The following is an 18,525-nucleotide window of genomic DNA, read 5'->3' on the forward strand; positions in this document are numbered from 1 at the left end:
CTGTGCGCTGCTCTCGTTCGTCAGAAGCAGCTGTCATGCTGGCAACATGACCCAGAAGCTGTACGCCGGCTCCCTCGGCCAGTAAAGCAAGGTGAGCACCGCAACCCCAGTCATCCGTGACTAATGGTCTCTTTACCTTTAATAACTATTACACACTGTTAATAACAATATTATTTTATGATCCTGCAGATCACATTCTACAGGTATGGCTCTGAAAGGTATGACATACTGAATGGAGAAATACAGAGAAAACCTTAGGGAAAAGGAACAAAGCATCACTGCCCTTTCAGGACTCTAAAGTTGCATACATACAACGTTTTATTCTAGAATCAACAGAGAATGAGCACATGTTTTTTCTATATAGTCCACACACAATCTAGATCTATTGCATATTTCTTACCCCAGACAAGTGCTTACTGAGAAACTGGTTTCATTCAACAATAAAGGTTTGTTGCAGATTGATTTTGCACTACCCCGCAGTGTGTCCATTTGAAAACAATTGCCCTAGCAATGGAAGGTGCATTCGCACCTCCCTAATGACATTATGGATGGGCACTTCTTCATTCACCTGGGGCATGTGCAGGGTGCATACCCTCCAACATCTCTCCAATGAAAATATGGACGTCCTAAATTATTATTATTATTATTATTATTATTATTATTATTATTATTATTCCACCATTTATACCCCCTCCCATTCCACTGGGTTGCCCCAGCCACTCTGGGCAGCTTATAACTTGTGTAAAAACATAATAAAACATTAAACATTAAAAAACCTTCCCTATACAGGGCTGCCTTGGGCATCAGATAATTCTATACCCTCCAACATTTCTCCAATGAAAATAGGGACATCCTAAGGAAAAGTGGGACATTCTGGGATCAAATCAGAAACTGGGGCGGCTTCTGTGAATCTGGGACTGTCCCTGGAAAATAAGGACACTTGGAGGGTCTGAGGGAAGAAATGGCATCAAAGGGAGGGTTTTAGAATGCATATCAAGTAACCACACCCACCCTTGTGGAAGGCAGTATTTAGAATCATTTTAGATGATTACAAAATGAGAAAAGCTGGATTTTTAATGCTACAAATGGGTTAGTATGTATGGAGCCTGGGATATTATTTTCTTGTCTTCGGTGAGCATAAGTGAGTATAAATATATTAAAAAATTGTCCAGTAGCACCTTAGGGACCAACTAAGTTTGTGCTTGGTATACGACTTTGTGTACATGCACACTTTCTAAGCTTACACCAAGAACAAACTTAGTTGGTATCTAAGGTGCTACTAGACAGTTTTTTTAATTTTTAAAAATATTTTGACTGTGTCAGACCAGCACGGCTACCTACCTGAATCTAGAACCATAAGTGAGTAGCTAGCAATGACCTTTTCCTATTTTCTGAGCAAATAATACTTCAGGACAATTGTTCTGGCTACTTTTTTTTTACTGGACTAGCATCTGATAGTAAAAGGCTATGAATTATTTTGAGTTTTACAGAGCAGCGCAACAGAAACAACACTTTTCTTTAAATTCCGGCACATGTATCATTCTGGTGTAGGTCTAATAACAACTGAGAGGAGCAAAACATTTGTGGGGCACACGTTCCTCTTACCACTCAGTGGCCACAATGAACCCTCACCTAGGTTTTTATCTAGGGCAGCCTTCCTCAGTTACATTATTGGACTAATAAGCACTGCTCTCATTTCCCCCTCTAGTTCTATTTCTTAACTTGAAGCTACTAGAACAGTTCCTTACTCTGTCTTTGTCACTTTCCATTTACATCTTATCTTGGCATTTATAAGCTATTACACAACCTCCACCATCACCCGCCAGCATAGCCAACGGTCAGGAATAGCAGTGGTTGTGGTCCAACAATGCCTGGAGACCCAATGTATGACTAAAGACTAAAGATCCTACCATATATTTTTTTAAAAAAATTAAGGAGGCAGCCTATTCCGAGTTAAGCATGGGAAAGCGCAGCTGATATAAATGTGGACATTAAGTCTCTGCCACTAAAATCAATAGCACTTTAAAGTGTTTCAGCTTGATCCAGATGGTGCCTTAAGTTCTGGCCAGTATACATGACCCTATCACAAAGAGCATCTGCATTCTTAGCATAGATTTCATTTTAAAGCTGATTTCTAACATCTGTGGAAGGACTTATGCTTAAGCACAATAGTAGAAGGAAAACAAAAATTAATTATCTAGGTCTCCCACTAAAGAAAACAATTTTCAGGCATCTTCATGGACTAAAGTCCACTTCACTGGATGTATGAAGTGTTATCACAAGTGGACTGAAGTCCAAAACAATTTATTGCATAATACATTGGTTAAGCCTTTAAGGTGCCACAAGACTCACTATGGTTGTTTTTGCTGCAGTGGACTTACACAGCTCCCCCTCTGGAAATTAGAATTCACCTAACTGTTGCTAGGCTTTGACTTCAAGCTACAGCCCTCTTATCCATATGCATCAGCTATATGTGCACAGATGAGATGGTGCCAACTAGTCCCTGTTCTCTTGAATGGGCTTAATGCTGTCAAAGTAATATAATGATCAGCTCAGCATAATTGTCCAGGGAGGACAAAACGATGCCAGAACAATGTCCATACAAGTTGACAGAGATGATGTTGCCATGCGAAGACAGGAAAAAACATGTCAAAGTGAAGGAGAATTGTTATTAGTCTTTAACTACAATGTTCCACTGTGATGGAGATAAAAAAATAAAAAAGAGAAGAGTTGAGGTGCTGTCCTTACAAGAACTGCACATGCATTACTCAGTCCAGAAATCCAAAGGAAAACGTCTCATCTGAGATCCAAATGGCACACCATGATGCTATTACTTTGCTTTCTGACAATACAGATGGGGAAACCACATGTGCATTAAATGGAAAGCGAAATGCAGACCTCCTGGGTCTAAGCAGAAAACCCAAAATATGGCAATTAAATATATGAAAACATTTTGCATGCAATTAACCACAATGGTATGCTCTGTGGTTAATGACTGGAATGCAAAATAATAAAACTATTGGAATCTAGGATCAGGGAAGACAGAATATCAGATAAATATTGTTCTCATTCTTTTCTCTCCCTTTTTCTCCTTAACATGAAGTGGCTGAAATCAGTTGCTCTTGTTGTCTTCACCATTTGCCATTTCTATCTTGTTTTGACCTTTGAAGTATATAATTATAAAAGTATATAATTATACTTTTTCATACTGCCATTGGCTGTGATACAGTAATACAATGTGAATGCCTGCAAGAAATAGCACTGGTAGAACAGTTTTGCAGACACTTTCTCTTACCTATGTATATGCCAAACTTTCAAATTGAGTTTGGGATTTAAGGAGTTTGGTGTAAAAAGCTACTAAAGGAAGTAAGTACAGTGCCAGCCCTCACAACCAACTAGTAGAATTGAAAATTTTGGTTGAGTGGATGCTAGTACTGAGAACATGCCAATGGCATCACATTACTCTTTGCATGGACAGGCGAGATCCCCCAAACCCTGGGCAGCCCCCGTGTGGAATAATGAATCAAGACAACATGCTATGGGATTAAAATTGGCCACAACTTTATTATGTTTCAGATGTGGGTAGACCTTGGCTCAGACCTTCGGTGTTTATCTCTCCCAGTCCCCCACCAGGGATCTGGGGAACATCAGGGTTATCCAGAGTGTGTGGGGGGGATAGGCTGGCTCTGGAGAACATATGTTCAAGCAGGGAGAGCCCGTCCCCGTTAAGCCACTGTCGCAGGGGAGAGCAACTCTAGGGGTACGGCCAAAGCCTTCCCTCAAAACAACCCCTTTAACGGGGAACCCTGGTATCACCGCCGCAAAGAGAAGGGGGGCGTGGGTCACCGCTACACACCCACCCCCCATTTAGGGAATATAGACAGGTAAGATCCTCCCCCTATTGTGTGGGCAGGGTGGTCCCTCCCCCTACCTGGCCTGATCACCTTGGCAATGCCTCCCCAGGCGGGATTGGGGAACTGGCTGAGGTAGGCAGAGACCTCCAGGTATCCCACCTGGGGAAGGCGAATTCAAGCCTATGCTAATGGTGTCGCATAGGGTCCCGGGGGCTGCCCGTGCCCACACAAAGGTCACCCCCATTTAATGTGGGGAGCGGTCATTCCTAGAACATGCCCAATTCTCAAATCACATTTCCCACATTGCCCAATCAACTTTTGGTAGCTTTCCAATGGTGCAGGAAGTGTGAGCTGGCTGGAAGCGAAGCAAGTGCTGATGCAAATTGTACAACCTTCTTGAATGAGCACCTAGAGCCACACACCTATCCAATATTCCAGTTATGCAGGGGTGGGAACCCTTTTCAGTCTGAGGGCCATATGCTTTAGTGGGCAGCCTTCTCAGGGCCGCCTACCCCCAGAGTCAAAAAGTGAGTGGGGTGACAGATGTGACTCTTAACTTTGTACAGCAGACTACATTACAGCCACTCAGAAGCCAGGGGTTTCTACTCTGTGCTCCCCCATTACCAATCTCTCCACCCAGGCAAGCAACCAGAGTTGTCACAGTTCAAGGACACATTCCAGCCAGGGTAAAGTATACCTGAAGGAGAGTCTCCACCCCCATCGTTCTGCCCGGACACTGAGTTCCAGCATCAAGGGCCTTCTGGTGGTTCCCTCACTGCGAGAAGTGAAGCTACAGGGAACCAGGCAGAGGACCTTCTCGGTGGTGGTGCCTGCCCTATGGAATGCCCTCCCACTAGATGTCAAAGAAATAAACAACTGACTTTTAGAAGACATCTGAATGCAGCCCTGTTTAGGGAAGCTTTTAATATTTGATGAATTATTGTATTTTAATATTTTTCTGGAAGCTGCCCAGAGTGGCTGGGGAAACCCAGCCAGATGTGCAGGGTTTAAATAAATTATTATTGTTATTATTATTATTATTGGTTGGTGAGGCATGTGGCCTGGGGAGAGGTTATGTGGCCTGGGAAATAGGCATTCCTTTTGAATATATGAATGTATGAAGACCCCAGGGAGGGGTCTTGATTAATCCTGCTACTTTTAATGGCTAGGAACTGTAGCTGGGCTTGCTGTATGGACTCTGCCATTGATTTGTAGCTCCACACACCTAGCCTTGCTTCCATATTATTATGCTATGTCAGAAGACTCAGAGGGTTGGTAGATAAAATACACTTTGGTAATGCCCCCCCTCAATTAAACAAAAGGATTTCTCCCTAAAATATAATGCAATTAGATTCAGTGTCTGTCTATTTAAAGAGCAACAAAACCACAGTTCTTCTCTTGGTCATACGCCTGATATCATACATTCCTAGAAAAGAATCTAAGATGATGTAGTGAGTGTTTTAGTCTTTTTGGAAAGTTTTAAATCTTTGGAATTTACAGCTAAGATGTGCATCATTGGAAATGATTTATTTCTATTGCGCAAAGAGGGAGCTGGCTTCCTAGCTCCATAAGCATAGCCCCTTTTGTGGCTTTTCAGGCCACGTAAGGGCAGCATAAGTGCCGAAACTTGTCCGGGTTAATTCATTTTTCTGTATGAAAAATATGTCTGTAGATAACCCTCAGGAAATTATAGTCAAGAATGCTGCCCTCTAGGGATGGGAAGAGAGAAAAATCCTGTCATGGCAGCTAATTCTTATAAGCTAGGAAGGATTTAACAGGCCAAATAGCAGAAAACCTGAAAATGGGAGAATAGCCCAGAAGCCTATTATGGATACAAAACAGTCCCATGATAACATGGAAAAGTATCACATGGCAGCTTGGAATTATGCTATGAGTATGGGTAGGGGTAGGCAAACTAAGGCCTGGGGGCTGGATGCAGCCTAATCACCTTCTCAGTCTGGTCTGCAGATGGTCCAGGAATCAGCGTGTTTTTACATGAGTAGAATGTGCCTTTTATTTAAAATGAATCTCTGGGTTATTTGTGGGGCCTGCCTGGTGTTTTTACATGGGTAGAATGTGTGCTTTTATTTAAAATGCATCTCTGGGTTATTTGTGGGACACAGGAATTCGTTCAATTTTTTTTTCAGCCCACAGCTGAAAAAGGTTGCTAACCCCTGAATATGGGGATAGGGGACAGGGAAGAACATTTGTTTGTTTGTTTGTTTGTTTGTTTGTTTAATAGAATGGGGGTAATGAACCTGAGATCCAGATGCTGTTGGATTTCAATTCCCAACTGCCCTAGACCAGGCTTCCTCAACCTCGGCCCTCCAGATGTTTTGAGACTACAATCCCCTTCATCCCTGACCACTGGTCCTGCTAGCCAGGGATCATGGGAGTTGTAGGCCAAAAACATCTGGAGGGCTGAAGTTGAGGAAGCCTGCCCTAGACAGTTTGGCCCATGATGGGAGTTGTTGTACAACAACATCCAGAAAGTTACAGACTCCCATCCCTGATTTAGAATCTATCTGGGCTAATGACTGGTAATAGCAAGAAGCTAACGGTTTCTCTGAAGAAAAGAACTGCTAGTTAAGTGCAAGGAAGATAGTCAAGGTCTTTTCACTGATAGCCAAAGTAGTTACTGCTGAAGGTCTGTTCTCCTGCTGGCTAAGGAAACATGAGCTGCTGAAATGCATCTGCAGGGTCTCAACACTGGAAGCTTTTCAGTGTTGCTGAAAAGTACATGCTTTTTTGTAAAGTACATGCATGTTTATCTGCTTAAATCAATAGAGGAGAATCACATCTGGAATCACTTCTGGCTGGAGGACTGGATATAGAAATGGCCAACTCTTCATGAGCCACTTTGACAAGTGAGTGGGGCTACTCACCTGTCAATCTCCTGATATGATATGACATCAGATGATTGAAACTTCAAACTGCCACCATAAAGGAAAAAATTGGGTGCACACTCTTAGCGTTTCAGTTATTTGCCAGCTTTAACTTTCTCACGTCTGATGTTATAGGATGTCAGGTGTAGGAAAGGTGGGCGAGGTTCACCCAATAGGGCTGTGGGGGCCAATCTCAGCGTCCTGACATGTCTAATCAGACCTGCAGGTCAGAGGTTCTCTACCACTAGCTTATACATTTCCTCTGCTCTTAATTTTTTCAGTTCCACCCTGCTCCAAAAAGAGGATTTGCCCAAAGTCTGTTCAGTTAGCAATGTGCAAATCCCACTTCTGCTCCAAACCAGAACGTTGGGTCGCCCATGAGCCCAATTGGGGAAAAATATTATTCCTGTGTCATTATTGGGATAATATATTCCAGCTGAAACAGCTTAAAAGAGACATGAAGAAATAAGGTCCAGAGATCTGATGAAAGGGGTATATCCCTCCCTAACACCTTGACTGTGTTATACATGCACACATCCACACACAGAGAGAGGAAGGAGCTTAATTATTATTGTTATTGTGTTCATAAATCGCAATGCACACAAACGTATCTATTTCTGTAATGTGCCAGGGCTGAGCACTATCCCAGAAAACAAGTTCCAGGACTGAACACTGGCTCCAATCATGGCCTGCTGCACAGGCAAAAAAGATGGAAGTTTCTCTTTTGCAAACATATTTTTTATTCTACTGAGCTGCGCAAAACATCTTGAAGCACCTCTTGAGAATAGCAGTAACATGCATCCAAAGCAAAGAATGCCTTGCTATTGGCATCCACTCATTAGCGGACATTATTCCACAGACTATTTGTACATGGCTAGAAGACAATGCATTATGCCAGGTTCCAAACTCATTAAAAACCTTTCACCATCGCTCTTGAGCAGCACCATTTCCAAAAGACTACTGCCCAAGAGAAACCAGTTTACGAATACTCAAAGGCGGAACCTGGCACATAACTTTTTGAGACACTTTCTATTGCCACCATCCCTGCCATGAGAAGCCTAGGGAGGCTGCATTTGGACATAGCTGGAAAATGACTGCATGTACTCTCCAAAAACATTTTCATTTGGGCAGAGCTAACAAACTTAATGCGAGATTATTTTTAAAGTATGAGAAAAGCTAGAGGTTAGAAACATCTGGGCCCATCACCTCCTGGCAAATAGAAGGGGAAGAAATGGAGGCAGTGAGTGATTTTACTTTCTTGGGCTCCATGATCACTACAGATGGTGACAGCAGTCACGAAATTAAAAGATGCTTGCTTCTTGGGAGAAAAGCGATGACAAACTAGACAGCATCTTAAAAAGCAGAGACATCACCTTGCCAACAAAGGTCTGTATAGTTAAAGCTATGGTTTTCCCAGTAGTGATGTGTGGAAGTGAGAGCTGGACCATAAAGAAGGCTGATCGCAGAAGAATTGATGCTTTTGAATTATGGTGCTGGAGGAGACTCTTGAGAGTCCCATGGACTGCAAGAAGATCAGACCTATAAATTCTGAAGGAAATCAGCCCTGAGTGCTCACTGGAAGGACAGATCGTGAAGCTGAGGCTCCAATACTTTGGCCACCTCATGAGAAGAGAAGACTCCCTGGAAAAGACCCTGATGTTGGGAAAGATTGAGGGTACAAGGAGAGGGGATGACAGAGAACAAGATGGCTGGATAGTTTTCGAAGCTACAAACATGAGTTTGACCAAACTGCGGGAGGCAGTGGAAGACAGGAGTGCCTGGCGTGCTCTGGTCCATGGGGTCATGAAGAGTCAGACACGACTAAATGACTAAACAACAAAAGAAACATCTATTTCTTATAGTTAAATCCTTCATTTCTTCCATGATGGAGTGCCATGCACAGGTTCCCAAGCAGCTTCTATCGCTGACCACAGCTGACATGTCATGTGCTTGCAGACTATGTCCTGAAATAGAACTATGTAGGCTACATAGCCAACAACCTACACCATTTTTAATTGATTTTAAAGTTGTGTTTTTATTATGTTATAGCCCACCCTGAGGCCTTATGGTGAAGGGTGAGTAAGAAATGCAATTAGTAACAACAACAGCATGGGAAACTGACCCCTAATTTTCACTTAACTGTTGATAATCAGGCTTACCTGTGAACGGCAGCTCCACAAACGCTGGAAAGGGAGGCGTACGCAACATTCCCATAGACTTGGAATTGCCATATAGGACAGTCCGATGGGCAGAGGACATCTATATTATTTTTTCTGAGATCCAGTCCTCTGGTAAAACATGAGACAGCTGACAGGACTGCAGAGGAAAATAAAGAGGTGGCATATAAAACATAAAGCCTAACAGAAAAACCAGTTACAGATAGGTAGCCGTGTTGGTCTGCCATAGTCAAAACAAAAAAAATTCCTTCCAGTAGCACCTTAAAGACCAACTAAGTCAGTTCTTGGTATGAGCTTTCGTGTGCATGCACGTGCATGTGGTATCTGAAGAAGTGTGCATGCACACGAAAGCTCATACCAAGAACTGACTTAGTTGGTCTTTAAGGTGCTACTGGAAGGAATTTTTTTAGAAAAACCAGTATTCAATTGCAGCGCTGCCAGTCTACCTCTATGAATACATCATTAAGTGTAAATTCATATATTTTACTTACTTACGGCATTTGTCCCTCACCCTTTAGCCAAAATGCTCAAGAGTGGCTTACAAAAATCATTTCTAAGGCAGCCCCTGCCCTCAGGCTTGAAATCTAAAAAGACATGACACACAAGGAAAAAGGAGTGGGAGGGAGGAGGGTAAAGCAAGCTCAGGAACAAGTCCTTAAAGTGACAGTTCTCAAAGTTATGGCTGATGTCAGTGGCAGTTTTGAAGCATTCTTCACCCCCACATCATATCCAAGAGCATGGCAATGTTTAAGCAGATAGAGGACAAGGTGACTCCTGCCACACAGTTCTTTCCTCAGACACCTGACTTGAGGGCAGCTTAAATGTAACAGCAACATATTGTCTAATAGGCCGCATTTGCATCATCAGAGCACTGACAGTACAGTCCTTTTGTTTCACCATCCCCAATTCCTTACCGCTTAACAATATCTAAGCCTCCTTTGAATTTGAAAACAGAGCATTAGTTTTTGTTTGTGTGTGTCACTGGACACATTAGGTATTGATGAATTTTACCTACCTCAAATTACTGTTTTCAGGACTAGTTCGCATTCACAAGTCAGAACACTGAAGTGCAATGCAATATAATAACACTTATTGTTGTTCACCTAGCCTGCCCTTGCAATGAGAAGCCAGGGTGTTCTCTTTGATGTTAATTTGTCATTTTAACCTCATAGCAGGGCATTAGCAAAATCTTGTATTGGTTTAATCTTCACATAAACCCATGGGTCTTTGGCACTGCTTGCTGCCAGGATTCTCAAAGTTTGTGACAGGCCTTTGGCAGGATATCCTTTTTTATTAGCCATGTGTTTGCAGACTATTGAAAATGCAGCAGGTCAGTTACTTTCCACTGACTCCCTGGAATTCACGTTAGCCCTACTTGCTACGAATAACGTTGGTTCCATGTGCACTAGTAAGACTCTTCATATTCAAAGATGGGAAATGTATTTGTCTACATGTGTGGACTATCTGTGTTGTTTTGGGTTGTGACATTGGCACCAGGTCACTGCAAAGTGGCGTGACATGTTTTCAATTACTTTGTGGCTTTTGATATGTCTTGCTAATTGTGTAGTGGCATAACAAATCATCGGGCTTGGTTATAAATGATCTTGCACCAATTTTCCATTCATTCTTCTGTGGTTTAGTAATTCTGTTTCTGTTTTGAATTAATTAAATTCACATTTGGGAATTTTTATGTTAATTATATTAGTACTATATTGCTATTCTATTTTGTGCAATAATTTGGTGTGGAAATCAGTTTTAGATTTAGGAGATCAATTTAAAAATCCAAATTATAGGGGCTACATTTTCACAAGCGACTAAAGGAAACCCAGCATTCCATTCCCTTTTGTGCTTTAAAAAAGTCTACACAAATCTAGCTAAGCCATGGTAGATTAGTTTATCGTTATGTTTGGTTATTGGGTTATTCATTATAAAGTACTGAAAAGTCATCTCATATATTTTTATTGCAATCTTATGCATTTTTACTGAAATAAGGGATACAAGACTAAATAAGGGTAAAATCTACATTCTTCCACAGAAACACGCCAGTTTAGTATAACTCATTAATAGAAACAAATTTATTTCTGTTTTATTTCCAGTTTTAAAAAATTAATTACAGTGCAATCTCATAAGTGTGTTCAAAAGTTAACTGTAGAATTGCAGTATTTGTAGAACGATATAAGTTTTCTCTATTGAACCTATAAAAGAAAAAGAAAGTTTTAAAACATGTTTATAGGCTTCACGAAAAATTCTTGTAAGACAATTGTAAATTACCACCTTGATCCACTGAGGTTGGAGGCAATGTAAAAAGATGCAGCTTCTGGGGCTGCATATTTGCATCTAGCTCTTGAGGTTGTATGTGAGGTTCTGAATGGTAATCATATTCACAGTGAGCTTTACATATGATCAGCACACAATTTTGATAACACCAAGTGGATGTGCAGCATCTAGAAATGCACAGATGTGTATAGAGCAGCACTAAAAAGCCTACTGCTACATATGCAATTCTTCCTAAAAATTATATTTCAAAACGTATTTGATACAAAAGTTGTGCTATAATTTTCCTGGATATTAAAACCAAAGTTAAAATCAACTTTTTGGTCCTGCATCCAGCCCACAGTAATCACTATGTTGCAGATAATAGTCAATAAGTTCCATGGTCATTTCATTATTCTCCACCTCACTGATGGATTTATTATGGTTTATTGCTATATTTGGGGACGCGGGTGGCGCTGTGGGTTAAACCACAGAGCCTAGGACTTGCTGATCAGAAGGTCGGCGGTTCAAATCCCCACAATGTGGTGAGCTCCCGTTGCTCTGTCCCAGCTCCTGCCAGCCTAGCAGTTCAAAAGCACGTCAAAGTGCAAGTAGATAAATAGGTACCGCTCCAGCAGCAGAGTCGGCCACGACTGGACCTAATGGTCAGGGGTCCCTTTACCTTTACATATTGCTATATTTATAGCCATGGCCACTAATCTGAATGGCTTTAAAAGGGGATTAGGCATCGAAGGAGGACAAGGCTATCAGCGCCTTAGTAATCTGTAGCTTGATGACTATATTACCTCCAGAATCAGAGGCAGCATTCCTCTGAATACCAATTCTGGGGATCATGAATAAAAAGGTAAAGGGACCCCTGACCATTAGGTCCAGTCATGGCCAACTCTGGGATTGCGGCGCTCATCTCGCTATACTGGCTGAGGGAGCCGGAGTACAGCTTTCGGGTCATGTGGCCAGCATGACAAAGCCGCTTCTGGCGAACCAGAGCAGCGCACGGAAACAACGTTTACCTTCCCGCCAGTGTGGTACCTATTTATCTACTTGCACTTTGATGTGCTTTCGAACTGCTAGGTTGGCAGGAGCAGGGACCGAGCAACAGGAGCTCACCCCGTCACGTGGATTCGAACCGCCAACCTTCTGATCAGCAAGTCCTAGGCTCTGTGGTTTAACCCACAGCGCCACCCAGAGAGACCTATTGCACTCATGTTCTCCTTGTGGAGATAGTTGTTTATATTTATTTTATTTACATAGTTCTAAACCACACTCTCATATAAAATATGACAAGGCAACCTAAAAACAATAGAAGTGTAAAAAGAAGCAGCAGAAGCAGAAGTGGCAAAGAATCTCAGGTTTGGAAGGCTTGTTTGAAGAATAGTTATTAAAAGACGCCTCAAATTGAACGGGGTTCCCATAAGCATCTGGCTGGCTACTGTGAGAAGCTGATCAGAATTTTGGACTTGACAGGCCTTTGTGCTAAACAAGCAAGACTCCTCTTATGTTATTATGTAAAATAACCATATCTCAGACAATAGTGTTCAAGTTATTGCCAGAAATATAAAAATGGTTCAAATTTGCATTATGTTACCAATGTTCCCCTTACAGAGCAAAGAAGGAGTATCACAGACAACTGTTACTAACGGATATCCAATGCAGTGTACTCTCTCCAAAGCCTTATAATAATTTTGAATGGGACAAAGGTTCAAAAAGTATATTTTGATTTTAATGTCCAAGGAAGTCATGGCACAAACAGCAGGTCAAATACCTTTCCAATATAATTTTCAGCTGTATTTAAGATACTACTGCTATTATACACAACCTTTTTGTTCTTATTTTGACACCTTTGGTCTTTCTTTTCCAATACGTTCTTCCAGAGTCACTACAGTACCTCTTTTTACCTCATTCTACTTGTATAAAAGGAAAAAGAAAGCATTCTTGAGTTTACATAGCTGCTTGCTCCAGATATCTACAGTACAAGAAACCTTTGTAACAATCTTGCTTAGGTCCTTTATGGGTTTGCCAACTCCTACAACTGATGAGCTTTTCCATTGTCAAAGGTCAAATCCTCATACTTTCTTACAAAAATACACCAAAAACCTCACTCACCATTTTGGAAAGAGTTCTGTGTTCTCCTTCCAGTGCTGATGGAGCTTAGAAATACAGGATGTTTTCATCTCCATTTCTGTTTAATGATTAATTAATTCTTCACTGGAAACATAACCCCTAATCAAAAGAATTTCCATTTCTTCAGCATCAGCGGATGCATTTATTTTATTTATTGTCTGAATAGTGCCCTTTAATGGAGGTGTGTAGCTTCTTGGGTTCTCCTGTTCTTCTTAGTAGTAGAATTCCATTTCTTAGAAATATAATTGGGTGTAACACATTTTTCCTTCACACTTGTTCCAATAATCTTTGCATTGAGTCCAAAATAGTAAGCACCTTTTACCATTATTTATTATTTCTTACAGCCATGAAATATTCAGATGTTCTTAAATGTAAAGTCTATTCAGTTATGCCATTGGATGCTTCTCAATATCTCACACAATCTACAGCTATTATTCACACTAGAACATTCTAGGTTTTCATCCTGTCGTAAGTCACTTAGAGGCTTTTTCGTATAAGGTGACAGATAAATTAAATAATAAATAATAATTAACTGAAAACATGTATTTATTTGATCAATAGTCTTGCACACTTCATCACTGGTGATAAGGTTCAAGTGAGAATTTACTCAATGAACAACTTCCTCTATCCCTCTCCAGTAACTTTTCCAGAACTACTGCTGTGTGTTGCTATTACCTAAATAATCCACAAGGAAATCAATCCTATTGTCATCTAGAAAACCAAGTGAACAGAGGCTTTAGTGGTAGCCTATAGTGAACACAATTATTTTCTGCTTGCCATAAAAATGTCAAAAAAAGATTCTACTCCTACTATTTATACATGGGCAATTTCCATATTAACCTTAGACACAAGTAATATTGCAATTTTTTATCCGGAGAAGTTTTGCGTTGGAAGTGATATTAAACTAAGAGTGCTACAGTAGTCATCTTTAGACTCATAAACATAACTTTTTCCAAGTCACAAATGCAACACCTGGAGCACAATAGTTTTGCCACTTGTTCTGCTCAGGAGAAGAAAAAAGAGCAGTACCAGAGAGTAAAACAACAACAAATAACAACAAGAAGCAAGGAATGAAACAGGTGCTTTAAAAATGAACATTTATTATGACGAACAAGTCCAACACATAGAATCATAGAACTGTAGAGTTGGAAGGGACCATGAGGGTCATCTAGTCCAACCCCCAGCAATGCAGGAATCTGTTCACACAATGTGGGGCTTGAACTCACTACCCTGAGATTAAGCGTCTCATCCTCTACCAACTGAGCTAGTCACATCTTATTGTTATCAGACAGAAGATTCCAGCGGAAGGAAAACTAACACAGCTGTAAGCATATTTATTCATAATTCCCACTGAGTTCCATAAGATTTACTCTCCAGTAAGTGTGTGTAGGATTGCAGACCGCAGTAGTCCAAGCAATTGGATCAACATATTGAAATGTTTTGGACTTAAGTCTGTTTTAATTTCCCAGAGCACCTGTTTGAGGCCTGCCCTGCCCTTCTAGTTTCTTCACTAGATCTGTGCATGCAGCAGGTTGCGCACTTTTCTCTTTTCAAATATCCCAGCAAGGAAACTAATACGTTTTGAAAATCACGGAAGTTTCCAAAAGCAGTTTCTGATACCACAACTATAAAGGCATGGGTGAGGGAGGGGATATCGGGACTCAAGAGTTGCTTTTTAAAACTGTTGATAAATACACCTGCTGTTCCATAGGGTATCACGGCCCCATTAGACTCTGACTTTATATAAAAGTGTAAGTATTCATGCTTAGCTTTGAAAAAGATGCAAACTGACAGTGTTTTGCCTTGCTCAAAACATTCATTCACACACACATCTATATTCTCTTACGGGATGAAAATATTTGATCATGCATGTTAACAGGGAAGGGTGTTAAGCTATTTTTGCCATTTAGCCCTAAAATAAGAATGTGCTTTACCTATCACTAACAGAAGATCAAATTAGGATGAAGAAAAATAAAGCTACAGATTATTGAGAGGCATTGACTGATTACATAGCAATTCATCTTTACTGGGTGTAGAACCATGGAATCAAAGAATCATAAGAGTTGGAAAGGACCCCAAGGGTCCTTAGCTGTCAACGTTTCCCTTTTTTAAAGAGAAATCCGAATAGGATTCCTCGCAAGAAAAGGGGAAAGTTGACAGCTCTGCAAGGGTCATCTAGTCCAACCCTCTGCAAAGAAAGAATATGAGGACACTAAAAATACATCCCGGAAATCCTAAGCATGGACTAGAGGCAGTTTCTTGCAGGGGAAGGAGGTTGAGAAGCAAGATCTGGAAATGGCAAGATCTCCCAAGACACATTTCTGCATGCATCATGTACAGTTTCCGCATGCACCTGTTCATGCACCCCGCGCAGCAAACTTATTTGAAACTGTGAAAGGATTCCCCCCCCCCCATTTTTTCTTAACTCACCCGAGCTCTCTTCGGCCTTCGCAGGGCTGGCTAGAAAGACGACACCTGCCATCAAGAGAGGAGAGCGGGGTCGTCAAAGGAAGTCCCGAGGGGGAAAGCAGGCTGATGCTGAGCAGAGGAGGCACGGGGGGTTGTTGTGAAGAGCCCCCCTCCCCCGAGGGGGAATCATGTGGGAGACCCTCTCTCCGAACCCCCACCCCACCCCAGCTCCAGGATCCAGCACGAGTTAAAAATACCCACCCAGGAAGAGCAGGACTGGAGCCATGGCTGCACCTAGGAAAAAGAGAAGGCACAGCCCCGACAGGGTTAATCAGAGGAGCTCTTCTTCACGCGCGCGCCCCCTCCCACCTCCCCACACTGGAGGAGACGGAGGGGGAGACCACCTTTTTTTGGGGGGGTAGCAGTCGCTCTTGGCTCCTGATTGGCGCCAACGGATAATGGCGACGGGGGGGGGAGAGGCAAAACTATTTTACCTCGGGTTTTCGCAACCGGTGGAATGGTCGCGCCGGGGAAATTGAGAGAGGCGCAAAAAAGAAGAAAGCGCGCCTCTTTGGGTCCCCCTTGCTGAGGCGAAAGGCAGGCAGGCAGGCAGGCGGGCGGGCAGCGAGTGATGCTGGAGGAGAAGCAGCCACGGCCGCAGGGATGTCTGCCTGGACCAGCGCTGCGCGTCGAGGGGACCGCGCGCGCTGGCTTTAAACCCTGCCCAGGCGCATGAGCACTAGTGGGAAGACCTCGGCCGCCTCCTGGGTGGCCTGGGAAGGCGGCTGACCCGCCGGAGTGGGGTGGGGGCGTGGGGAGAGGGAGGGCGCGGAGGAGCCCCGGGTGGGCCGGAGCCCTTGGCAGCTGGCGTTTCTGAAGAGGCGGCAGCTGCCGCGCGCGGGAAGCGCCTGAGAAGCCGGCAGGTGCGCTCTCGGGCTCCACTCGTTTCCCGCGCTGCTCGGGAAACTCCGGGGGGCCTCGCCTAGCATTTATTTCTCCTCTGCCCAGCTCTGAAGCAAAGCAGAGCCCCCCAACATTTGTTTTCGCGGGGCCAGGGGTCGTTTGGAGGCCTTAAACCCAGCCAGCCTTTCCCGAGGCGGTGGCGCCCGAGGGATGGCGTCAGTGCCGGACTTACGTATAAGTTAAACAAGCTACAGCTTAGGGCCCCACTCTCTTGGGGGGCCCCAAAAAAATTTAAAGGGAAAAAACACCTTTACATTTCGAAAATATAAGATAAAAAACAAATAAAATGAAACTTACATACAGCAACAGTGTTTTGTGTTGTGTAGGCTCCTATTTGTTATGTGCAAATGGCTTTAGATACCTATTAGGTCCATAAATTACCATATAGCATATATTCAACACAAGAAACAACGACAATTTGTGGTTGACCAAGGACAGCTGGACATATAAAGGGCCCCATTACCTTCAGTAGCTTAGGGCCTCATCAAACCTAAATCCGGCCCTGGATTATGTGCTTGGGGCCCGGAGGGACACTGGCTGAAAGGGCTCCGTCTGTACAAGTCAACTTCCCTTACACTCCGTGGACTGATTTCCTCGCAAGCAGCTGGGGCCATGAGATAGTGAACCAGAAAACAAGCAATCCACCTCCAGCCCATTGTTGTCCACTCTTGACTGGCAACACACGTGCGCACACACACACACAGTGTGAGGGGACTTCTGCCTGCATCTTGAGAGCTGCTATTGTAGTTTGGGTTCAGCATTGTGGTGGCCAACTAGGACGGTGTAAAACGTGTCTCATCCAGTGCTTTTTTTCTAAAATGTTTAGGGGTACTCTCATTTTTGACTCAAGAAAATCACCATTTTATAGTTCAAATTGGGAAAAATAAATACAGTAAATGGACAAAAGTATCTGCATCATCATCATTATCATTATTATTATTCCACCTTTTATCATAAGATCTCCGGGCAGTTCAAAGAATAAAATGTCTGCCTTTACTTAGATGGTCTTGGGTGCCAATACTAGTGATTGAATTAGTCTGCATTTCAGCGCTTCAGTGATCACATACGCAGCCCAACAAGACAATGACAAAAATCCACCAACAGCATACAAATCAATATGACAAACCTGATCCAAAACACCCACCCACCCACCCCACTCACACATGAAAACAAAGATCACCATAGCCAATCACAAACAATCACACCCTAGGCCAACCCCAACCTCTCTCACCACCAAAGGAGCACAAGTGTATAACAGAACCTCCACAAACGACGCTAACACAAAACCCCACATATATTAAGTGTAATAGAAATATCACCACCTGACCCCACCCCCACTCCACCTCTTTCCCCCTCTTCTTCCTAATGTCTCAACAAATGAAACAGATCTGTAAAAAATGTTACTTGGAAAAGAGAGAGAGAGATACATGGCACATAATTTTGTAATCCAATAAAATCTTTAATAAAAATACTTTTTAAAAAAAGTGCTTAAATAGCATATGAGATACCATAACTGCATTCTCCCTAGATGTGCCCTTCCTGTGAGTTTGATGTGTGCAAAGGTTCTGAATTCTACCCTACATTCATAATTTCTATATTCTAGCTGGTTAGATTTCTGCTTTAAAATCAAGCATGTATTCTTCTAACATCTTACGATATTACTTGTGAATTGCCCCGGAGGACTTTTTTGTTGCTTTAAAAGGCAGCATTAGAAAACACACACGCAAACCTCACAGAAAATAGCCTTTCACACCGTCAATATACACATATGTATACATGCGAAAGTATATGTTTTTGTATTTGGAAAGGAAATGAAGAAAAGGGAAATGAAGAAAATGAGAA

General features: G+C 42.4%; 1 protein-coding gene across 1 annotated transcript in view; it reads right to left on the reverse strand.

Moving 5' to 3' along the window:
* The window catches only part of COCH (cochlin), a 34,017-nt gene extending 17,354 nt beyond the window's left edge, over positions 1-16,663 (reverse strand). Inside the window, exons 1-4 of the mRNA XM_083741367.1 lie at positions 16,215-16,663; positions 15,982-16,014; positions 15,742-15,786; positions 8,899-9,055 (exon numbers count right to left, since the gene is read on the reverse strand). Coding sequence (XP_083597493.1) covers positions 8,899-9,055; positions 15,742-15,786; positions 15,982-16,006 — 227 coding nt within the window. The 5' untranslated portion in view covers positions 16,007-16,014; positions 16,215-16,663. The remainder of the gene's footprint in view (positions 1-8,898; positions 9,056-15,741; positions 15,787-15,981; positions 16,015-16,214) is intronic.
* Positions 16,664-18,525: the final 1,862 nt, after the last annotated feature.

This window comes from Podarcis gaigeae (assembly GCF_964106915.1).
Source record: "Podarcis gaigeae genome assembly, chromosome: 1".
NCBI lineage: Eukaryota > Metazoa > Chordata > Lepidosauria > Squamata > Lacertidae > Podarcis > Podarcis gaigeae.